The sequence below is a fragment of the Poecilia latipinna genome, unplaced genomic scaffold, assembly GCF_001443285.1.
Source record: "Poecilia latipinna isolate Pla-1442-1.1 unplaced genomic scaffold, P_latipinna-1.0 Scaffold987, whole genome shotgun sequence".
Taxonomy (NCBI): Eukaryota; Metazoa; Chordata; class Actinopteri; order Cyprinodontiformes; family Poeciliidae; genus Poecilia; species Poecilia latipinna.
In genome coordinates, this window is record NW_015113603.1 from 42,010 (window position 1) to 62,041 (window position 20,032).

Here is a 20,032-nt window from a genome sequence, read left to right on the forward strand (position 1 = left end):
GAAACCACTGCTTTCAAATCCAAAAAGTCAGCAAACATGAATTTGGTTTTGATTTCCAAAATTAGTAATTTCATTCATTGTAATCAAAATTAATATCTCTGTTTATTTTGAAATAACTACAATTTCTTCTTTCTTCCTTTGATGCTGAACAGTGGAGAGATTCTTCAGGTAAGAAGGCAACCGGGTAGCAGAAAGTCGGCGTTGAAAACCAAACTAAGTTTTTAAGAAGGTTCTGCATGGAAAATCTCACTATTGTTGATTGCCAATATAAACTCTGCAAACCCCGGGGTCCTCAGGCAGTAACTACAAAAGAGAAATTAGTTCTCAGCTGACCAGTTTGGTTAAATGATGTGTTTCTTCCCATCAGAGAGGCGAAGCCAGCAGGCAAACACCGGATGCCTGCATGCGTGTGGGTGTGTGTGTATCTGTGTATGTTTGCTGACATCTGAAACAGATTCACATGAACAGAGATGTGTGGTGTTCTCAGGTTAGTCCAACCGTTTACTGTTCAGAAATAAACTCCACTCTGAGCTGTAGATGAAATCAGAGGACTGGCTGAGTTTTCCAGGCAGCAGCTTAGAGTCTAAACTCAGGTTAAACGGAGGAGAGAGTTCAGCTGCAGATTATCCTTCATCTCAGGCTGGGCAGCAGGTTAAAGCTGCTCCGCTTTTCTATCCTGTTTGAGTCTGAATTTGAATTGATTGGCTCCTAGAATTGCTTTTTTTTCTGCAAGAGCTTTGAGAAATGCAGAAAAGGAAACCAATTACTGGCTGTCAAAGCTTGCTGTCGAAATACAGATGACCTGAAGTCCAAACGCAGAACAGCAAACAGATTCTGTCTCTGGTTTGCACGTCTAAACACGGCCGCAGGGACAACAAACAGAACCGCAGTGAAGACGTACAGTTGCTGACAGTCTGAGTGATGGAGGCCATGATAACGGCTTGTCAGCTTATCTCTCACTCTAACTTCTTAGTGGCTCTTATATGCGTTTCGAATGTTTTCGGTTCCACTCTCAGGTTTACAGGAACCAGTTTTACTAAAACAGGACTTTACCTGTTTGTCTCCAAAAAAACATCACCTGCTGGAGCATCATTTAGGTAAACTTTATGGTTTATCTGAAGATTGAATCAATGTTTAAATTACATTCATAGGCTAAAAGATCAGTAACATCTAGAAAGAACCAATCTGATCCAACGTTGGTATTGAACTTGATACAGAACTTATTTTTATTTTTTTAAACTAACCTGAGACCAATAATCCAGTTTCCAATCCAAACATTTGACTGATTGATATGCAAGACAGAATATTAAATCATATCAAAATCATTTTAGATAAAAATAAATAAATAAATAAATAAATAAATAAATTAGCCATGTAGGACAAAAAAAACATGAAAATCGGAAATTAATTTCACATATTTACAGAAAAAAACTGGGAAATTCTTTAATGTTGAAGTCATAAGTATCACTGGAAAATGTGTAGATGTGCATTAAATGTATTACTTAGACATTTGAAAACTGCTGACATTTTTTTCACTAAATGTCTGACTTTATAATATCTAAATCTTTTTCTGACAAATTTATGACTTTATAATGTTGGAAAATGTTATAAACTTACGACTCTTCAACATCATTTTTTAAATTAATTTTTGCCTTTGTTCATAGAACATTTAAATTTTTTTCTTGCAAATTTATAATTTTGCATATCACAGAATATCAGTTTTGTAAAAATGTAGAAATAATAAATGAATCAGTTAGATGTTTTTTTGTAAACATTCATTCTTCTGTGGCCACTTTTTAATCTACAACGGTCCTGACACTTAATTGTAAAATATGACAAAATGTTGAAAAGCATGAGGAGGTAGAGACCTTTATGCAAGTGCATATATTTAATACTTTTTGACCAAACTAATTAGTGGTGCATATATTCTCATTAGCATTCATGCCAGACACACAAAGCTATGAGACCAGGGTTAAGTCTGAACAGCCAGTTGGGTCCAGGCTGCTGCCTGAAGCTAACTGCAGCACGTTTTAGTTTATTTGGACACTTTCATGTATCGGATAACGGGGAGCGCGCTGCTAAGACTCCTCTGTTTCTCTAAACCATTAACCAACAGGTGGGGGGCGCTCAAAGCAAACGCTGTGTGGTGACAAGATTGAACTGCCTGTTTCTATTATCTGCAGACCACCAGATAAGAGACACGGCAAACCGGCAAGAGATACGAGCTGAACACTTTTTAACAATGACTCCAACAAAGTGGCGGGGATGTCTTCACAGCCGCGGCGGCTCCAGAGATAAATTCATTTCATTATTCCAATCACACAGCCAACTCCTGGAAAACTCCTCCTGACTGGAGGGAAAACCAGAGAGGCTTCAATGTGGGAAAAGATCGGAGGAACTCTGAGTTACTTCCATAGAGAGTGTTGAAATGAAAAGGGTTGTGACAGTAAGAGGAAAAGGCAGGAAATTATACTTTAAAACATTCATTTTTAAAAATCCAAAAGAATATTTCTGCTTGAAACCTCAGATCTATTCAGAACCTGATGACCTTTCAACAAAACATCTGACTTGAAAAAACTCCAAATACTTCAGACTTTACAAGAAAAACACAGACGGTCGTTTGCTTTCCTGCTCTATTTGAATGAATCCATTACCTTTCAGAAACAAACATCTACGTCCCACAAATAAAAAGCATTCGCAACACTTCACTTTTCACACGTTTATGTTACAGCTGTGTTCCACAAATTGCATTAAATTGATCTCTTTCCTTAAAAATCTAAACTTAAATACTTTTGATGAATCTACTGCATAGATTGTAAGCGTTTCTGGTAGAAAGAATGGCGACTACACAAAGTCTTATTTGTCACTATAAATATTTACTGTGAATTAATTTTTCCTGAGTCATTTTTTCCTCTCTGTTCTTCCTTGCAGCCGCCGCCCTGTCCCTCCCTGAACTCCTCTGGTTTCAGAAGATTTGTCTCCTTTTATTTCTTATTAACAGTGTGGCCTCAGCTCTTGGCTCTGTTTCACTATTAGATTGCTAATGGTTTTCAGGTATTGCAGTCGTTCACCTCATTATAGTGTCCATCTGTCTGCTGGGATGACATTTCATCTACCTCTCTATACCCAACAGGGACTCCCATAAAGAAAATGTGTTTGTAATATTCATAAAGCCGAGCCGTACAGTTTACTCAGCACAGCAGTCCTTCTCAAAGTTGTGAAGACGTTGCATCATATTCCGATTATTTCTTTTATCCATCCGGTGCTGAGTGTTGTACAGACTGTGTGGAGCTGAGACAAAGTGATGAATGCTTCTTCTACAAGCTCATACATTACTGAGAGGAGGATGCTTCCCTGCTCCTGCTTGGATAGACATTTATAGACACTAATCATAATTTATGTGCATTATTCATTATTGTAACTTTCTCCTCCTGGTAGCTCAGAGTTTTGGTGAGTAAAGGGGTTTTTATTATAGGTGTTATGTGATTGGATGTTCAGGTCAAAGGTCAGGATCCAAACAAGACAAATTCATTATTCTGGGTGAGAAATTAATAAAACACCTCATTGTTCACACACAGCATGTACAAGGCAGCTCACTGGGATCACTGGGATAAACACAGGACTGTTAATAGATTACTGCTGTGTAAGTCGACAAATTATTTCCAACAAAGGTAAACAAACATAACTAAAACCTAAAACTGCAAAATAAAAAGCAAATGTTAATTTTGTGCAGGAATTAATGAAGAGGTGGCCTCCAGAGACGGACGGCCGAGGATTTAACCACCATGTGACCTTCAGGCTGATTGCACAGCCTGTTCTGTGTGTTTAATCCACTTACATGCAGGATACACACATTATGTCCAGTCAAGATCACATTAATTCTGCCACAGTTTCATGTTGACCTGGGGTTTTTTTGTAAATGCATCTGTAATAGAAAAAACAACCCAAAATCTGCTCATGTCTTAACAAAGCCTGGAAAAACTGGAGCTTATAGATTCAGATGAACACAAACATCCCAAACATCAACACAGCGAAGCAGAGAGATAAACGTACATTTGTTAATGATAGAAACAAAAAATATCCATGAGTTTTATTAAAGGCTGAACCTTATATCATTTAATAATCTCAACCAGAAATACTAATCTTAATAAAAACACAGCAAAGACACATTATCACTGACTACAGGGAGTAGAAGTATGGTGGGAATTTATTCTATCATTTATCAATTATCGTGATAAATGTCTTATGATAATAAGAATTTTGATTTATTATCGAAACAATAAATTAAAAAGAATGATGTCTAGACCCTTCCCCTCCAAACTGTCTGTATTGTCAGGATTGTTAGTTTTCTCTTTTTCTCCACTGTTTATTCAATGAGAGTATAAACAAATATCAATAAATTATAAAATATGACTAAATGCAGTTACTGTGAGCAGCTTAGTGATACACTTCTTTATGTGACTGGTTCAAAAATGCTGCAGGAGTCTTAAAAGTCTTCCATTTGTTCGTCCCTATAGACATGAATTCATTCTGACATCATTAATATTTTATAGAAAAACTCTGATGTTAAAATAAAACATAATTTCCTCATTAATCATTTTAGAACTGGTGGATTCTGTAGAACTGTGAATACTGTAGGAATCAGTGAGTTTAATTACAGGTTGCCATGGTCCCAGTCACATCCCATCTTCAGGCTCCAGCTTGTGGTTTGGAGCAACTAAAGATTCAAATGAAGTGCAGATGCAAAGAGCAGCCAGGAGGCTTTGGGACTGCGCTGAGATCTGATTGCTCAGATTCAAAGACAAATAAGTTGATGCCCAGACTTTTTGTATGTGTGTGCGTGTGAAAATAAAAACACAGGAAACCTCCTGTTCCTGCGTTCATGCTGTATTCTCCTTGATGACACGTTTTACTGAAGAAAGACGTTTGAAATGCTGTCAAACTACGTTATGATTGCAGGGCTCCCGCATCTCTGGCACAAGTTCAATGTTTATCTGCAATGTGATAAAACTGCTCTAAAACTTGTATTTGTATCTGTATTCCAGTAATCAAGTTTAATCAAGCCAGAAGCACTAACCATGTTTGCAGAAAAGCTTGCCTTTCCGCGCCTTGTTTTCTCCCACAGCAGCAGTGCTGAGGTGACACACTTCATGCCAGAGCACAGATCTCACACAAAGTGTCACATCTCATTCTGTTTACAGTCTGCTGGCGCTCGGCTGCCAGCAATCAGGATTCAAAGGCGGGCCACACGCTCCGGCATGGGGCCAACATCAGCAAGACGTATCGGGTATTAGGCCATCCAATCTCCATTTCATGAGCACCCAGTCTATAAACACTATTGATTTTCACACCATGTTTTTTGGCACTTGTATCTAGTGAATCGCGGATTGTCACAGAAGTGACTGGTAATGAATAATAATGTAGAGTTATGGGGAGATTCTTGGAGATATTTTCCGATACGGTTAAAACATGGCGGCTGCTGCAGCTGATGCAGCTGCTGCTGCTGCAGCTGCTGATGTGAATGGAAACTGAAGGACTGGTTTAAAGATCACTTCACCTGGCAGAAGGAAAGCCAAATAAATAAGGCCTGCAGGGAATGAACACAGCTGTTTGTCATTTTATTTACATCTGCAATGTTAGCTCAGTGTAAAAAGCTAATTTTAAGGCAAATAGAAATCCAATTTGAAGTGTTATTCCTGCAGTGCTGTTATGGGCTTCATTTTTGTAAACGGCAAACAAGTTTAAATGTACAACACAAGGATTCAATTTGCAGCTATAAGCAGCAGTTTCAGGATAATCACCAGAATCCTTTATGCTGCCAAAACAATGCTCCCTCTGCACAAGCTGACTGGAGAAAACACTACAATGGATTTTCCTTAAATGACTGCAGTGAATGTCATTAAGCTAACCACAGCCCAGTACTTTCATCTGAGGCAGCCTTGCTTCGGTCGCCATAAATAACCCCACATACACCGAAGTCTCAAGGGGACGCAGTCAGAAGTGGAAGACAACTGGAAGACTCTTACTCCTAATGAAACAAGCAGCGTAAAAGTCATGACTAAAAACCACCCAATGAGTAATTTATAGCATCCAGAGTGTGAGAAACTCACCAGGACGAGCAGCAGCGAGGTTCCAGGTGGCGTGTTTTCTGGAAGGCTGATGTTGTACAGAGGTTTGCTGAAGATGGGCCGGTTGTCGTTTTCATTGATCAGCTCGATGAAGACGCGTGCAAATCCCACATGATCCGACATGGACTCGTTGGCATAAAGCTGATGAAACGCAGCGAGGAAGGGTAAACAGAACGCATAAAGAACAGAACGACATGCTGATGTAACACTGAATCTTCAGATGACATTCAAACACGTTAAGCCTGAACCCCAACACCCCGCCTGCCCTTCACAGTTAGCCCTAAGCCTAAGTTTCAAAGAGACAGGGTTTCCCACGGGGTTTGTGAGGGCTGAAAAAAATGACCTTTTAGCCTTTAAATGTCAAATCCCCTGAAAAATGCTAAAATCTTCTCAGTTAGCACATTTTAATAGCATAATTACCACTGATGTCTAATGATGTGTCTCGTTTGAAGGCCTGACATGTATATTTGATATCACTGTTAATTATCAAAGACTAGAAAAAATAGCAAATATCAAAGATTTATTAAAAAGTACAGTTTGCATGATGTCTTTGGATGTAGTTTACTAACAGCTAATGGGGATCCAAATAAACAAACTAATTCAATGATGCTGCATCCCTTCATTCCTAACATATCACCAAAACAAAATAAGGATAGTTATTTTCCCCATTGAGATCTGATGAGTTTTTAAATTGCTCCTCTATCATCCTTCTTCGCATATTAACAAGAATTTCCATTATTTTGCTGCAATATATTTGTCTCAATTGGAGTCCGACAACCAGAAATATTTTCCATGAAGAAACGTAGTAAGTCATTTTGCAAAAGCCCCCAAAAGAAGAAGGTGAACTGACTGAGAAGCTGAAGCTCCGAATCTGTTCGAAGTCCAGTGGCAGGGCAACCCTGACACGGATGTCGGCACGCCCCTGCACCGCCGTGGGGGAGATGGTGAAGTACTCCGAATTGTTTCCAGTCAGAAACACCTGGAACATACTGTTCACCCCCTGCCAACACACAGGATGAGAAGGACATTTCAAAACTGAAACACATAAAAAAAGGAGCTCTGAAAGTCAAAGTCTGATGTGTCTATTTCAGAGCTTCTGACAAAAAACCCTCTAAAATTTGTGTTTTGAATATTCTTACACTGAAAAACTGTAAACAAACACAATTAATCCTACATTTATTTATACAAAATTCCCCTTTGAGAGATTTTAGATGAAATCCTGAAGCCACTGAACCAAGAGACTGCAGGACTGGATGTTTAGTGGAGGATCTGATTAATGATGATCTAGTGCTGTTGTCCAACTGCAGTGCAACATTTGCTACTTCTACACCAAAAGGATTGATATCATGATAGACTTTCTCTTTTTAGCCCAGTCCACTGGATGTTTGTGTTATTTAGGTATGCAGAGTGAAAAGGTCATAAAAGAGCATTTATTTTGAATAATATGCTGACAGTTAACGATGCCCTGTAGTATGACAGGGCTTCCAGGACAACATAATCACAGATCCTCCTCCATGATTGAACAGCTTTCTCCCACATATTCATCCTTTGGTTGCTGCTAAAAAGCTCAATCTTAGTTGCATCAGTCAAAAGCAAACAATTGCTCAGCTCCAAGAGGAGTTCAGCAAACTCCATGTTTAGATTCGTCCCTGTGGGACTGAGATGTCGTATTCTGGAATCACCCCCTTGTTTTACCTCCATTGCCATCCTTCTTACTGTGAGTGTAACAAAATGAAAACCTGGATCATAATCCATCCTCGTTTCTGACACTTTCACTTGTTTTAAACTTTTTAATTATTGCTCCAACTGTAGTTAAGAGCAAGTTTTAGTAGAGCAGCTATTTTCTGTAGTCATTTCCTTACGTACAATTAATGCATGCATTTATTGTCTGAATTAATTCTGCACCAATGGCAGGGGACTCCGCATTCAGCTTGCATATGTTTATTTGCTATTAAACTATATATATATGCTACATAAAAAGAAAGAAAAATGTAGGAAAACATAAAAATAAACATATAAAACTATCTGTAGCTAAAAGTTATTGTTCAGACTTTATATTTTTTGTCTTGTATATCTCAACTATTTTGCCAGGGCAATTCATTCTCACTCATTTTTGGATGTAGCGTATAATAAACCCAAAAAACTTATCCACAAATGTGTTTGAATTAAGGTTGAGTGAATGATCACCAAGCAGGCAAAGGCTGTTAAAACACTGAGCTGTAATCATTGTATTTTATGACTTATGAGCAGAAAAAAAGCTTGATGTGAACATAGATGACAACCATGACTATCTGCCTCAATACAGATACATTTTCCTGCTTTTCTGTTTCCAGCTGACACAGTGCAAGTTGCCAACACAATGTTTATGATATGCAGATTATCTGAGCTGGGAAGTCTGGTAGAATTACTATGTGATGAAGTAGTGGGCTGCTGTTAGAACAAGCTTAGAATTGTCTGATCAGTTTACATGAAACTCAAAAAAGAAAATGATCTTTCTCTTAAGTCTCCTTGCAGCAGAACTTTTACAGAGTGAAAGCATCACAAGGGAATCTAAACCAATTTGGGGAGTGACATCACAGCACTGAAATAGCTCTGGCTGTCTTCAGGTAAGAAACCTTCGCCAAAGCGCTCCTGTGTTTGATATATAAAGCTGCAGGGCAGCCAATCACACAGTCATTGTGGCGAACGGAGGGAGACGAGTGGAGTGGTCGGGTGGCATTATGCTGACAGTTCAAATAGCCCCTTGTTTTTGTTTTCAGCTCTGGGAGAACCATTGTAGCTGATGGCTCCTATTTAAAAGACCATCCAATATGCAGGGATGTCACCTCAAACTGCCCATAAACGTAATTGCCCGTCCATTTGCAACTGCCTCTAGAAGCCCCCAATAAAAGCATCCTGTCAGACACGACTGCCACAAAGTTCAATGACAAGTTCTGGCAGGAAAAGTTTTAAAGATGCCAGCCGAGCAGAAAGGATCACACACAGAGCGAGAAGTAACAATGTGAGACAGAGAGAAATTAAATGTCTCCCTGTATTTCCTCACACTTAGAAAAAGTGAGATTACAGCACAGGTGTACTGAGTTGTGAACGAATGTGTTGAGAATTACATGGAGGTTTAAAGTCAATAACAGCAACTAAATGTGTTAGAAAATAAATATCACATTGTTTTAGTTCCTTATGAACAATTAAAAGTAAGCAGATGGGTTTTAAGTTTTAAATCTACATCACCAAGTGTTTTGTCACTAGTCAACAGGCCTTTGGTAACTCTGGAGGAGCTGCAGAGATCCACAGGTAACATGGAAGACTCTCCAGACAGAACAACTGTTCGCAAAGCAATTCACAAGTATGGCATTAATGGAAGAGATGCAATGACAAAGCCACTGCTGCAGAAAGAACATGCAAGTTCCTATTTACAGTTTGCTACAAACCAAGAAGAGGACACCAATCATCAATGCAGATCACATCGTTTTCAGGACATCACCTTGACAACTAGCAGGTAAATGACAGCATGTGTCTTAACATGTCATCACTGGTCAGATCACGCTGAGGACCAAAGAAAAGTCTGATGTAATTTTGGTTAACTTACACACAAAAGCAGTACTAACTTCAGTCACATCTGATTGATTAACGTTTCTACTGTATTGACTCTTATTCTTAGGTCTAAAACACGCAGCTTAAATCCGACTTTTCATGCTCTGACCAGTCCCTCTATGGACTGCTGGACTCGTGAGAGTGGGAGCATGTACCTGAAATCCTGCCAGTGTAAACACAAGCCGATCCAGCCGGCGGTGAACTGAAAGCTGGTCGAACAAAAATCACCTTTTCTTTTTTCATTTTTTTCTGTACTCCTGAGGTTCCACCATGGTGAGTACTCTACTTATTTTTTGCAAGATTGTATTTCCCCCCAAAGCAGACGTGTTTTACTTTTCCACTTTGGCTCACTTTCTGTCTCACTCATAACATTACTGTCAAATTGCTGAGTAGCTCTGCACAAAATGGACCTCAGTTTACTTTGGTTTGACTGTTGGAAATGCAGTTGCAGGGAATTGTGAGCAGTCTGCATTAACTTTAACCTGTTCTAATTGCTACGTACATCATCTGACCGGATTTTACGTCGGATCGGATGCTAAAACGGATCCAACGTGTTTTGGGTCTTAGCCAACAGCTTCAGGTAGGATTTAATGTAGCTGGTATCTCTACATTTCTGATCATGGATCTGTCATTTCCTAGTGTCGGTTTCTCAGTGGGTTTGGTTTCCAGCAGTAGGTAAGCCTAAACAAACAACTGAAGCTGCAGTGGGATGGTTTACATCAGGGTGACCAAGTCAAGTCTACAGTCACTGGTGTCCTCAGTGTTTTAAGTTTGCCTATAGAGAGGATTAAAATCCACATAGTACCTCCTTAGTATATTAAGTTCAACAGAAGTCTAATAATGAAGAATTCAGGGTCAAATCTAAACTTTGCAGGATAAAGCGTTTGACGACAGATTGACTGCTTTAGATCAAAGCATGTTAAGTGTTAATGGTGCAATGAAAGTCCAGACCTGCAAGCAGCTTAGAACCTAAATGTTGATGTTCACAGATTCCCTATCTACATGAGCAAAGCTGATAGAAACAAACCCCAACAGACACTCAACCATAATGCCAGTCAAATGTGGTTCAGCCCAGTATTTACACAGAGGACCTAAGCAAAAACACGCTTCACCTTTCAGGTATGTATCGGTGAAAGTATTAAAAACCATGCATCCGTTTTCCTTCTATTTTACAATTATGCATTATTTTGTGCTGGTCTGTCACATACAACACATTCCAGTTTGTGGTTATAATCAGTGGCAGTTATCGCATGAATGGCGCCCTGGGCGAGCCTCTCCTCCTGCTGCCCCCCAACCAATTAAAATAAGAAAATGAGATTTTGAAATGGATAAATTGCAGTGCAGTTCCGCTAAAAAACATATCTCTATCCTCAGCAGCAAGCAAGGGACCCCTACTGAACACACACAGGTACCACTGACTGCAAATGCCTGAAAACCAACAGGAAACTGGATCAAAGCACTACTGACATGTCATTTTATCTGGTGTTTGTGTTCCCTCCTTTATGATGCCACCCTGGGCAACTGCCAAATGACCTATATTATTATGTCCTCTGATTGCAATTCAGATGATTGTTTAAACACGTTTACGTCAAAGCAAGTGTCACTAACTAGTTTATAGGACTAATTTTAGAAGTAAGAAAGATCCATTAATACCTTGCAATGGTATTATTAACATTTTTCACATTTTTCATGAATAAATCATCCTGAACTGTTTCAACATGACAACTGACCAGAGATGTGGATTTTTCAGTATCAAGTGATTCGATACGATTCTGATGTTTGATTTCTATTCAAACAATCTACAGATAGTTCAGATTATGCTCCATACTGTCATTGAATAAAATTCTGCAATTTAAATTACCAGCATTAGGTTAGCTTAGCTGCCTGGCTTGTTGTAAAAAAAAAAAATGGTATATGAAATAATTTTTCACAATACATATAGTATTGTGACACATGATATGCAAATAGGACCGGCATAGACATACAACCAAAACACATTTTTAAATTGATTTTTTCAGCATTTTAATCGATTCATATTTCCATGACTAGAAATTGTGATTCCCTATAAAATAATTTTTTTCTGCACCACTATTATTGACGAGTTTGCCAAAAGCCTGGGAAAGAGTTGAGTATCACCACGGTTTGTGTAGAATATATGCAAATCTACCGAGCTGCCTCTTATCACATGCAAAACGCCTTGATCATCACCAGCCCTACATGCAGCCATACTCGCTGTATTCTTGTCTCTGCTTGATAGAGCTACACAGACATACACACAACTTCATTTGAATGGATAAACAGACCTGGCTCTAAATACTTCTCCCTTTTTGCATTTTCTCTTCTTTTCTCTCCCTCTTTCACCTTTTTTCACCAATAATTCAGACTTCAAACTTTCCTCCATTGCAGGTGACTTTCTGTTCAATCATCTCAGTTTTTCTTGTCCTCCCTTCTTCTCTCCTCTGCTCTCCACATGTCTCCACCTATTTCTCTATCCACTTGACTTGCAGTTATCTGTCAAATTCCACCCTGGCAGCTGCTGTGCCTGAATCAATCAGAGTTGACTAGCTTTCTGCTTATCTCCACCCGTGGTGATTGATTTTCCTCGTTAGGTATAATTTGATGCTCTATCCCATCTCTTCCAGAGCAAATTAAATTGTAGTTGAGTCCAATGTGCTGGTGTGAGCGAGCACGTGTATGTGTGAGAGGAGCAGGAAAAGAGGGAGCAAAGCAGATACAAAAACAGTTTTCTCTGTACAAATTAGTGTCAAAGGTTAATGCATATAGTGGAAAGTATACTGATCAAATTAGATCACAATGCTAATGCTAACTAGCAACTATTTAAAAAAATTAAGATGTTTTTGTTCACTGAACATTTAAAATGAGCAAAAATGTAGAAGAACTCAGAGTTAATAAGCCCTCTCAACAGTGTGTGACATTAAGCTTTCTGACCTACATACAGAACCTATTTATGGAGGAGAGCAAACACACCGCCCATTGTGAGACATGGTGGTGGCAGGATCATGATGTGAGCAAGATAAACGGAGTGAAATACAGAGTAATACTGGATGAAAACCTGTTGGAAGCTGCAGAAGACTTGAGCCTGAGGCAGAGATTCACCTAACAGGAAGGTGAATCTCTTTCTACAAAGAGATTCTGTTTTAATAAATAGTACCTTTTAATTCATATTAAGGAATTATTGGCTTACAACAAGCTTTAATATATTGCTGAAAAGTTACTTGTTTGTTAGTTTAGTCATTTGCACAATATTAGTCCAGTAAGTTATTCTTCTGTTGCGTTTGTGTGTATTTACTCTTCTGAGAGAGGAAATAGCAAAGAGACAGAGTAGGCTTCCGACACGCAGCAGTTGGTCGAGGCTGGGCTGCTTTGCATATTAATAGATCAGATGTTATGTCATTTTGATGAGCAGATATCATTCTTTTGAAGACACATATCTATACAACTTACATGAAAATAGTAACAAAATAGTCAGTGAATAATCACAGAAAGTATAGTGTGGAAAATATGGTAAAAATACTTGTCAGCTTGCAGATCTTTTAGGGTTTCTTGTTATGCTTTGCATGACAGATAATGTGAATAAACCAAAAAGTTGTTTTCTTAGTGCATAAAATTCACAAAAGACACACAGACCTGCTTACTGCTCAACATATACAATATGCAAATTACCTAACATAGTGAAGCCATTGTCTTCGTGAGTCACACAAAAACCCAAAGTAGTTAAGATCAGTGATCATAACACTACAGAGAAACGAGACTGTGTAAAGTAGCCGTCCACAGAGGCGTTTCTAACATCTTGCATAGGCCCATCTCACAGTCCACAAAACATAAGCTGATGATCTCCAGAATTTTGGAAAAATATTCTGTATACTGACGTGAAAAAAGTGGAACTTTTAGGAAAATGAGCGTCCCATAAAATCTGACATGAAACTAACAATATTTCCACCACCAAACATGATGGTGGCAGTGAAAAGACTGATGAGTTTTGTTCTTACACTGAAGGAAAATCCACCTACCAGTTCACTACCCTAAACTCCAGCATATTTGGGTCAAGCAGCAGAACCATTAGCTGAAGATAACCAGCAATCCTCCCTCTGAATGGCTAAAAAAAATAAATAATCAAATCAAAGTCTATGTTTTGGAGTTGGAAGTGGGGGGGCGGGGCGTAGAACGGAAGCAGAAAATAACCTACAGCATTAGCGCGAGCTTGACCGAGGTAAAAAAAAAAACAAAAAAAAACAAAAAACGTGACGAAATTATTGAAAAATGGGTTTTATGCTAATATGAGCTCTTTGCACCTCAGCTTCCGCGTTCGGGGTAAAGCGGCTCGATTGTTTCCGATCCAATACAAATATCATTTACATTAGGTGCTTGCAGTGCTTGGCCAAGGTTTGTACATCGATCCGAAGCCCCAACAAGTCAGCTGGAGAAAGGTTTTAAGATGTTCGCCTCGTTATACATTCACTGATACGAAGGTGAGTTTTACTTAAACTTTGTGGCCTTAGCTTAGCTTATGCTAGTAGGCAATATTCTCGGACATTGTTCTTGTAAAATGTGCTATTTAAGTATCTAAACATTCTAACGGACAATTTTCAAGTATATTATGTGTGTTTATTGTCGTTAGTGTCACAGACTAACGGGGACTTTTTACTTCCGAAGCCTGACGGAGCTCAACAAGCCTCATAGCTTAACAGGAGCGCAGCTCTGGAGTCAGAGATCTGGTTCAGCTGTTCAGGTTCAAAGTTGCTGCTTTTAGAAAAATATGACCGTGTTGCTTGATGTCTCGGTGTTATTTCGTTTTATTACCTTTGCATGTTTCTTGTGAAGAGCTCAGATAGGACGGTGTTACAGCAGTATGTACAGGCGGATCAGTTGCTCGGCTGTCTGGCTCTGGTCTGCTCTCTCGTTCCCATAAACTCTTTCAGGCTGAATATAGAAGTGATTCCATGGAAATAACTTAGGGAGGCTCCTTTATTTACCATCCGTATCCCGGTAGTTTTAGGCTGATCCAGAGTGAAGTGAAGGCTGCAAACTTTGCTGTGCGGCGTTAGCTGGTAGCGACAGATATTTATAAGCCATCTTCTTAATTCAGGATCGCTTGGAAATTAACGAAAACTTAAAAGCCCATTATATTAGGAAGACAACAATGTTAATAGTATTGCGTTTTTTGTATCTGACATACGACTTAGTCTTTTCTACCAGTCATGGAAACTCAAAGGGAAAAAAGTGAGCCGCATTAGCTCCTGGAGATGTGACGTCAACGCCTTAGGCGCAAAGAGCCCATTATACACCTTCAACACAACAGTGTGTGTACAGATATCAACTCTACACTTTTGTTTGCGACGACTGTGATTATTTCAACCCGGAATCTACAGTATGCGTGAGTTCACGTTTAGTGCTCCCTTGTGCCTTAGCATTCATTAGCCAAGTCATTCTGTTAGCTAAAACAGCTAACAGAATGACACACTATTGTTTCTGAAGTATTAGCTTCCAGAGTTAAGCCTAGTTCAGAGAGATGAGCCTACCCCTACATGACTGTGCCGCAGGCCTGCATCTTCACTGGACTTTGCTGAAGCTGGTAAAGGTGCTGACAATGTCCTGCACCTTCATCTTCTTTCCAACTGGAGCTAAAGCGCAGGCGACATTCAAGGGTTCCAGATTTTCCTTTGGAGTAAGTTATCGCGTTTCCACTCTTCACCATCACATCAGGCCTACAATGGGGGTTTTTTCATTTATTGAACTATGTTTGTTTAGTTATATTTTTTGCCGACTTTGGAGGACACTGAAATGGGCCTACTTTTGTTTATTGAGGGTTTTAGAAACCAAAGACTGACTGCTGCATTTCTGTGAATTTTACTGTTTCAATAAATGTTCCAGGATTTATAAACTTTATTCCTGTGCGATCTTTGGTTATTTATGATAGAAAAATATATTAGTAAGTAATAGAGCTTGGCTATAATATTACCTGTGTTTTTCCTTACAGTATATCAAAAATGTATCATTCCTTTTCAGAGTCATATTATTGGATGGAAAGGACAGTGGTCTGTTATTTTAAGAGTGTATAATGAAGCTGCAGGAAACATATTTTATAATTATTAGTTGTAAATCAAGCTAATAGGTTAAACAAGCTCAGTGGTCTTTACCTACTTTAGAAGAGTAGGCAAGAATTACAGAATTACACAATTTACAAGAAAATTCTGTACAGAAAATGAGGACAAAAATCCTCAATATCGATGTAAGAGAGTTATTGCCAGTTAATATAAATCCTTAACATCACTCACTATGCAAGTTGGCTATTATTGCCAAGCCTGGCACTACCAGTAACGAGGCTTAGGAGCAATTACTTTTTTACATAAGGCAAATTTGGTTTGGGTAGGTTTTTCCAAATAGAATTTAGAAAGTAACTCTTGTATTTATTCAGGTCATGCTTATTTTTTAAAACCCTTCATGTACAGAAAACATCCATATAGTTTGCATTATAAAGGGTAATTCTTCCCAGCATTATCCTTCCCAGCCCTCTTTCCCAGAGCAGGCTGGGAGGAAAAACAAACACAGAAGCTAACAATGATATTTGAAGACATTTCCTGCAGTTATGTGCAACTTTAGTTAAACTAAATTAGATTAATAGATTTTGAAACATTTAAGATGTTGAGGTGCCATTAGAGTTGTTTCTACAGACAGATATGAACAAGTTTGTCTGATTTGTGAAAGTAATTATCTGTTTCAGTATAACAAAAATAATTTCTCTACAGTTTTTCATCTCGACTTTGTGTCTGCATGCACTTAGTTTGACTTTTCAACAAAATAATTCCCTCGTTTATCTTTCCATGCGTCAGACATTTGACTAGAAGAGCCACCACCCTAATAGAGTACCTAAACATGTCATGATGCTGTAGGAAGTGATTCGCTCACCTCGTCTTTGTCTTCTGCCTGGATGAAGAGTGGCAGAGCAAAGCCCACTTGGGCCAGTTCAGTGATGCGAACCCGGTATTCGGAGCTGTTGAACTTTGGGGCGTTGTCATTCTTGTCAATTAACAGGATGGTGAAGGTTGTCATCACAGTCGCGTCTGACGGACTGCGATCATCCTTCAACTCTGTGGCCTTACAGAGAGCAACAAAAGAGTGGGGAAAAAAGAAAAACAGAAAAAAGTATAAAAGAAATTTGATTGGACTCCAAATGTCATTCTATATAAGGGCGGTCAGCATGCAATCTCACAAGATATTTACAGCTGTTTATTTATTGGATCAAAAGGTGAACAGGTGACCTCCAAGCAATCATAGAAATTGCCTCAAACTGAGGCCAGAGGAGCACATTCAGTCTGATTCAAGAGGGAAAGAGTCCCTCTGAGAGGACACAAACACAAATCCCTGCTTCTGGATGCTTCAGTATTGGAGATGTAAAGTCTCCAAAAAAAAAAAAAAAAGGAAAATCCTGGAAAATCGGTGTGAAGTGTTGTCTTTTTTGATAAAGAAAGGTCACAGTAAGTAGCAGAGTGGGCACCAGCAGCATGCTAATCTCTGGGTAATCAAAGAAGCTTAGCCTCCACCTCTCCTGAATCGTTTGACCTCCACCTCTGCCTGTTCTCTGCTATCTAAGCTGCCTGAAGTTGAGAAATTAGTTGTATTACTATGGCACGGCATAATCAATACTAACAGCAGGTCAGAAAGCAGAAGCAGAGGGAAGCAGGGAAAATCTAGAAGGAAAAAAATCCATATCTTATAAATACATTTTTGGACTACATTTTCTCTTTTTCACAATGTTTACGCTGGCTACTTTCTTATTTGTAATTATTGATTTTAATTAAAAAGACAGACTGAAGCTGGTATGTATCAGCCCAGCCTTCTTTGTATTAAACCTCACAGCAAACTGTATCTAAATCATCTTTTTATGAACTCTAAATAAGTACATAACAGTGAACCTGTAAGATGCTCTTATTTTCTTGGGTTGTACTTAATAGATGGGGATGAATTAATGACACACAAATCAATCAGCCATAGATTAGGATCTTCCAGTTTCTCCTTGATCAGCTCTGACCTGTAATAAAATGTTTACAGAATATTTACTCAATTCATTAAATGCATCAAACTAGGAGCTTCTACTAAATGTGACTTTGAATGACCATGTTTTGTTCAGTCATCAAATCTATTTTCTTTCTCTTTTTAGCACTTGGTTTGAGCTCCAGCAGGTGAACGTTAAAGGGCCAACATTATGTAAAATCAATGTTTTGGGCATCACATCATGTTATTCCCTCTTCAAAAACATACCTAGAGTGTTGCCTTGATTCTTTCATGCATGTTTGAGAAATCCTCTAATCTCCATGGTAACCATTCAGCTGTGCAGAGCGCCTGGGTGAACCTAGCACCGCCTTCGAGACGCAGCTCCTCCTTGGAGCTGCAGTTTACAGGCTGTGGCCTCACAGAGCAGCCGCCCCTCCCTCACTCAGCTCCTTCAGCAGCAATTAGCAAACACTTGATAGAAATGCACATCTACTGAGCTCATTATAGGAGCTACATCTCAGAGCAACGCTGGTAAAAACGTTGCTAAAGGGTTAATAGAAGAGCCATGTTGTGATGACTTCCTGAAGGCGGGGTTTCAGGAAGAGCAGAAGTTTCTAAAGAGACAGGCCCAATTTCAAGGCATTAAATTCAAAGTCGGTTTCTTTTAAGTTATATTTGATATATATGTAATATTTTTTATAACAACTTAGGTAACAGTTACTTGATTGTGATATAAAATGGCTCTATATGTCTAGACAATACGTAATACTGCCTCTTTAACATGTCTGGATGAATAAAGGTATTGTGTTGCTGCCATGCTGATTTGCAGTTTGCATAAACAAATAAAGTTGCCAGTGAGTATATAGAAGCACCTGATTATTTAGAGGCACATTGATTGTGGTCATATTGTAAATCCAGGGCAGGCTGTCACAGCACAGAGCACACAGAGATCCAGGTTGGGGTGCCAGCTGGTGAGTCCTCTGAGTCTGTATCATGTCCAGACGCTGCATTGATTTATTACACTAACATATCAAAAGCTCTTGATCCTCTTGTGAAGGAGTTTCGATCTGCTCTCCAGGTTCTGCCCCCCTGCTCCTCAGCTGCCTCTCATTCAGCTGCTCACCTTGACAGTGAGAGTGAATCCTGCTGAGTAGAGCGGGTTTTCTCTGTCCAGCTGGCCGTTCACCGTCAGGGAGCCGCTGATGTAGTCCAGGGCAAAAACACTGTTGGTGTTTCCTAGAAAGGAGATAACAGAGAGACACACAGCAGAGTCAGGGAGACGGACAATACTGGCATTGTGGAGAAATCAATACAATTCCTGAGCTGCAACAGGAGCCATGCAGGAAGGAAGGTGGTGCATGTCTAAGTTTCATGCAATATGGATATGGTCTTTTATCTGTCTACCTGCCTTGGGCGGGTCAAACACCTCCAACCTGTCCACACGCTTTGTATTCTGGGTCCGTCTTTTGTTCTGGTGCTGTTCTCTTTTTACTTCAGCATCCATATATTTGTCACTTTACACTTTTTAAAACTTTAGAGTTAAAAATCAATTCAAAATCATAAATCTCAATTGTGACAGTCTACATATTTGTAAGAACAATAAGAACACATATAATATACTACCAGGACTTTACTGAGCGAATTACAAGCCTCCGCTGGACAATCACCAGAAAAGCCTTTTATCTTTCAGAAGGCAACAAGTTGTCTAACTCCAGATGATGCAATGAGTAACTTTCTGTCTTAAACAACCATGTGAAATGACATCCTGTGGTCACAGAAAAGATGTTGGTCTATTCAGAAATGGTCATCTCATTGGCTTAAACCAGAGAAAACATCTAAGCTGATATTTGAAACTACTAAAGCTGGGTGAAGAACTTTTCAACATATTATTAAAATCTGGATGGAAAGCATGGAACCTTTGTCTTCAAGGAAGAAATGTGGTTTTAAAACTCAACTAACTTATTTATTTCAAACAAAAGATTCATGGCCACCTCTGGATCAGCGATGTGCGGTCAGGGGAGAACTCTCCTGTAATCCTGAAAAGTAAAATAGATGCTAATAATGATGAGATGACATCAAACTTTTTGTATAAGTTAGTTTTTTTATTTGTAATGTCAAGAACAGCGTTTTTTTTTTTTATGGTAAAAAAAGAAACGCTAAAAAAAAAACCCGTTAAATATAGTCCAAGGCTATATTATAAATATAGTCCAAGGCTATATTTAACAAGGAAAGTAAGAGGATTTCCACTCACAATGTGAAGGGAACCCAAAGGATTGGAACTGAATATCTGTGTAGCCATT

At 39.0% G+C, this 20,032-nt stretch overlaps 1 protein-coding gene across 1 annotated transcript in view; it reads right to left on the minus strand.

Annotated features, from left to right (window-relative positions):
* LOC106958449 (cadherin-23-like) overlaps positions 1-20,032 on the minus strand; it is a gene marked incomplete at its 3' end in the record, with an annotated part of 160,811 nt that overhangs the window by 41,985 nt on the left and 98,794 nt on the right. Inside the window, exons 10-13 of the mRNA XM_015050354.1 lie at positions 18,856-18,968; positions 16,647-16,835; positions 6,979-7,128; positions 6,111-6,269 (exon numbers count right to left, since the gene is read on the minus strand). Coding sequence (XP_014905840.1) covers positions 6,111-6,269; positions 6,979-7,128; positions 16,647-16,835; positions 18,856-18,968 — 611 coding nt within the window. The remainder of the gene's footprint in view (positions 1-6,110; positions 6,270-6,978; positions 7,129-16,646; positions 16,836-18,855; positions 18,969-20,032) is intronic.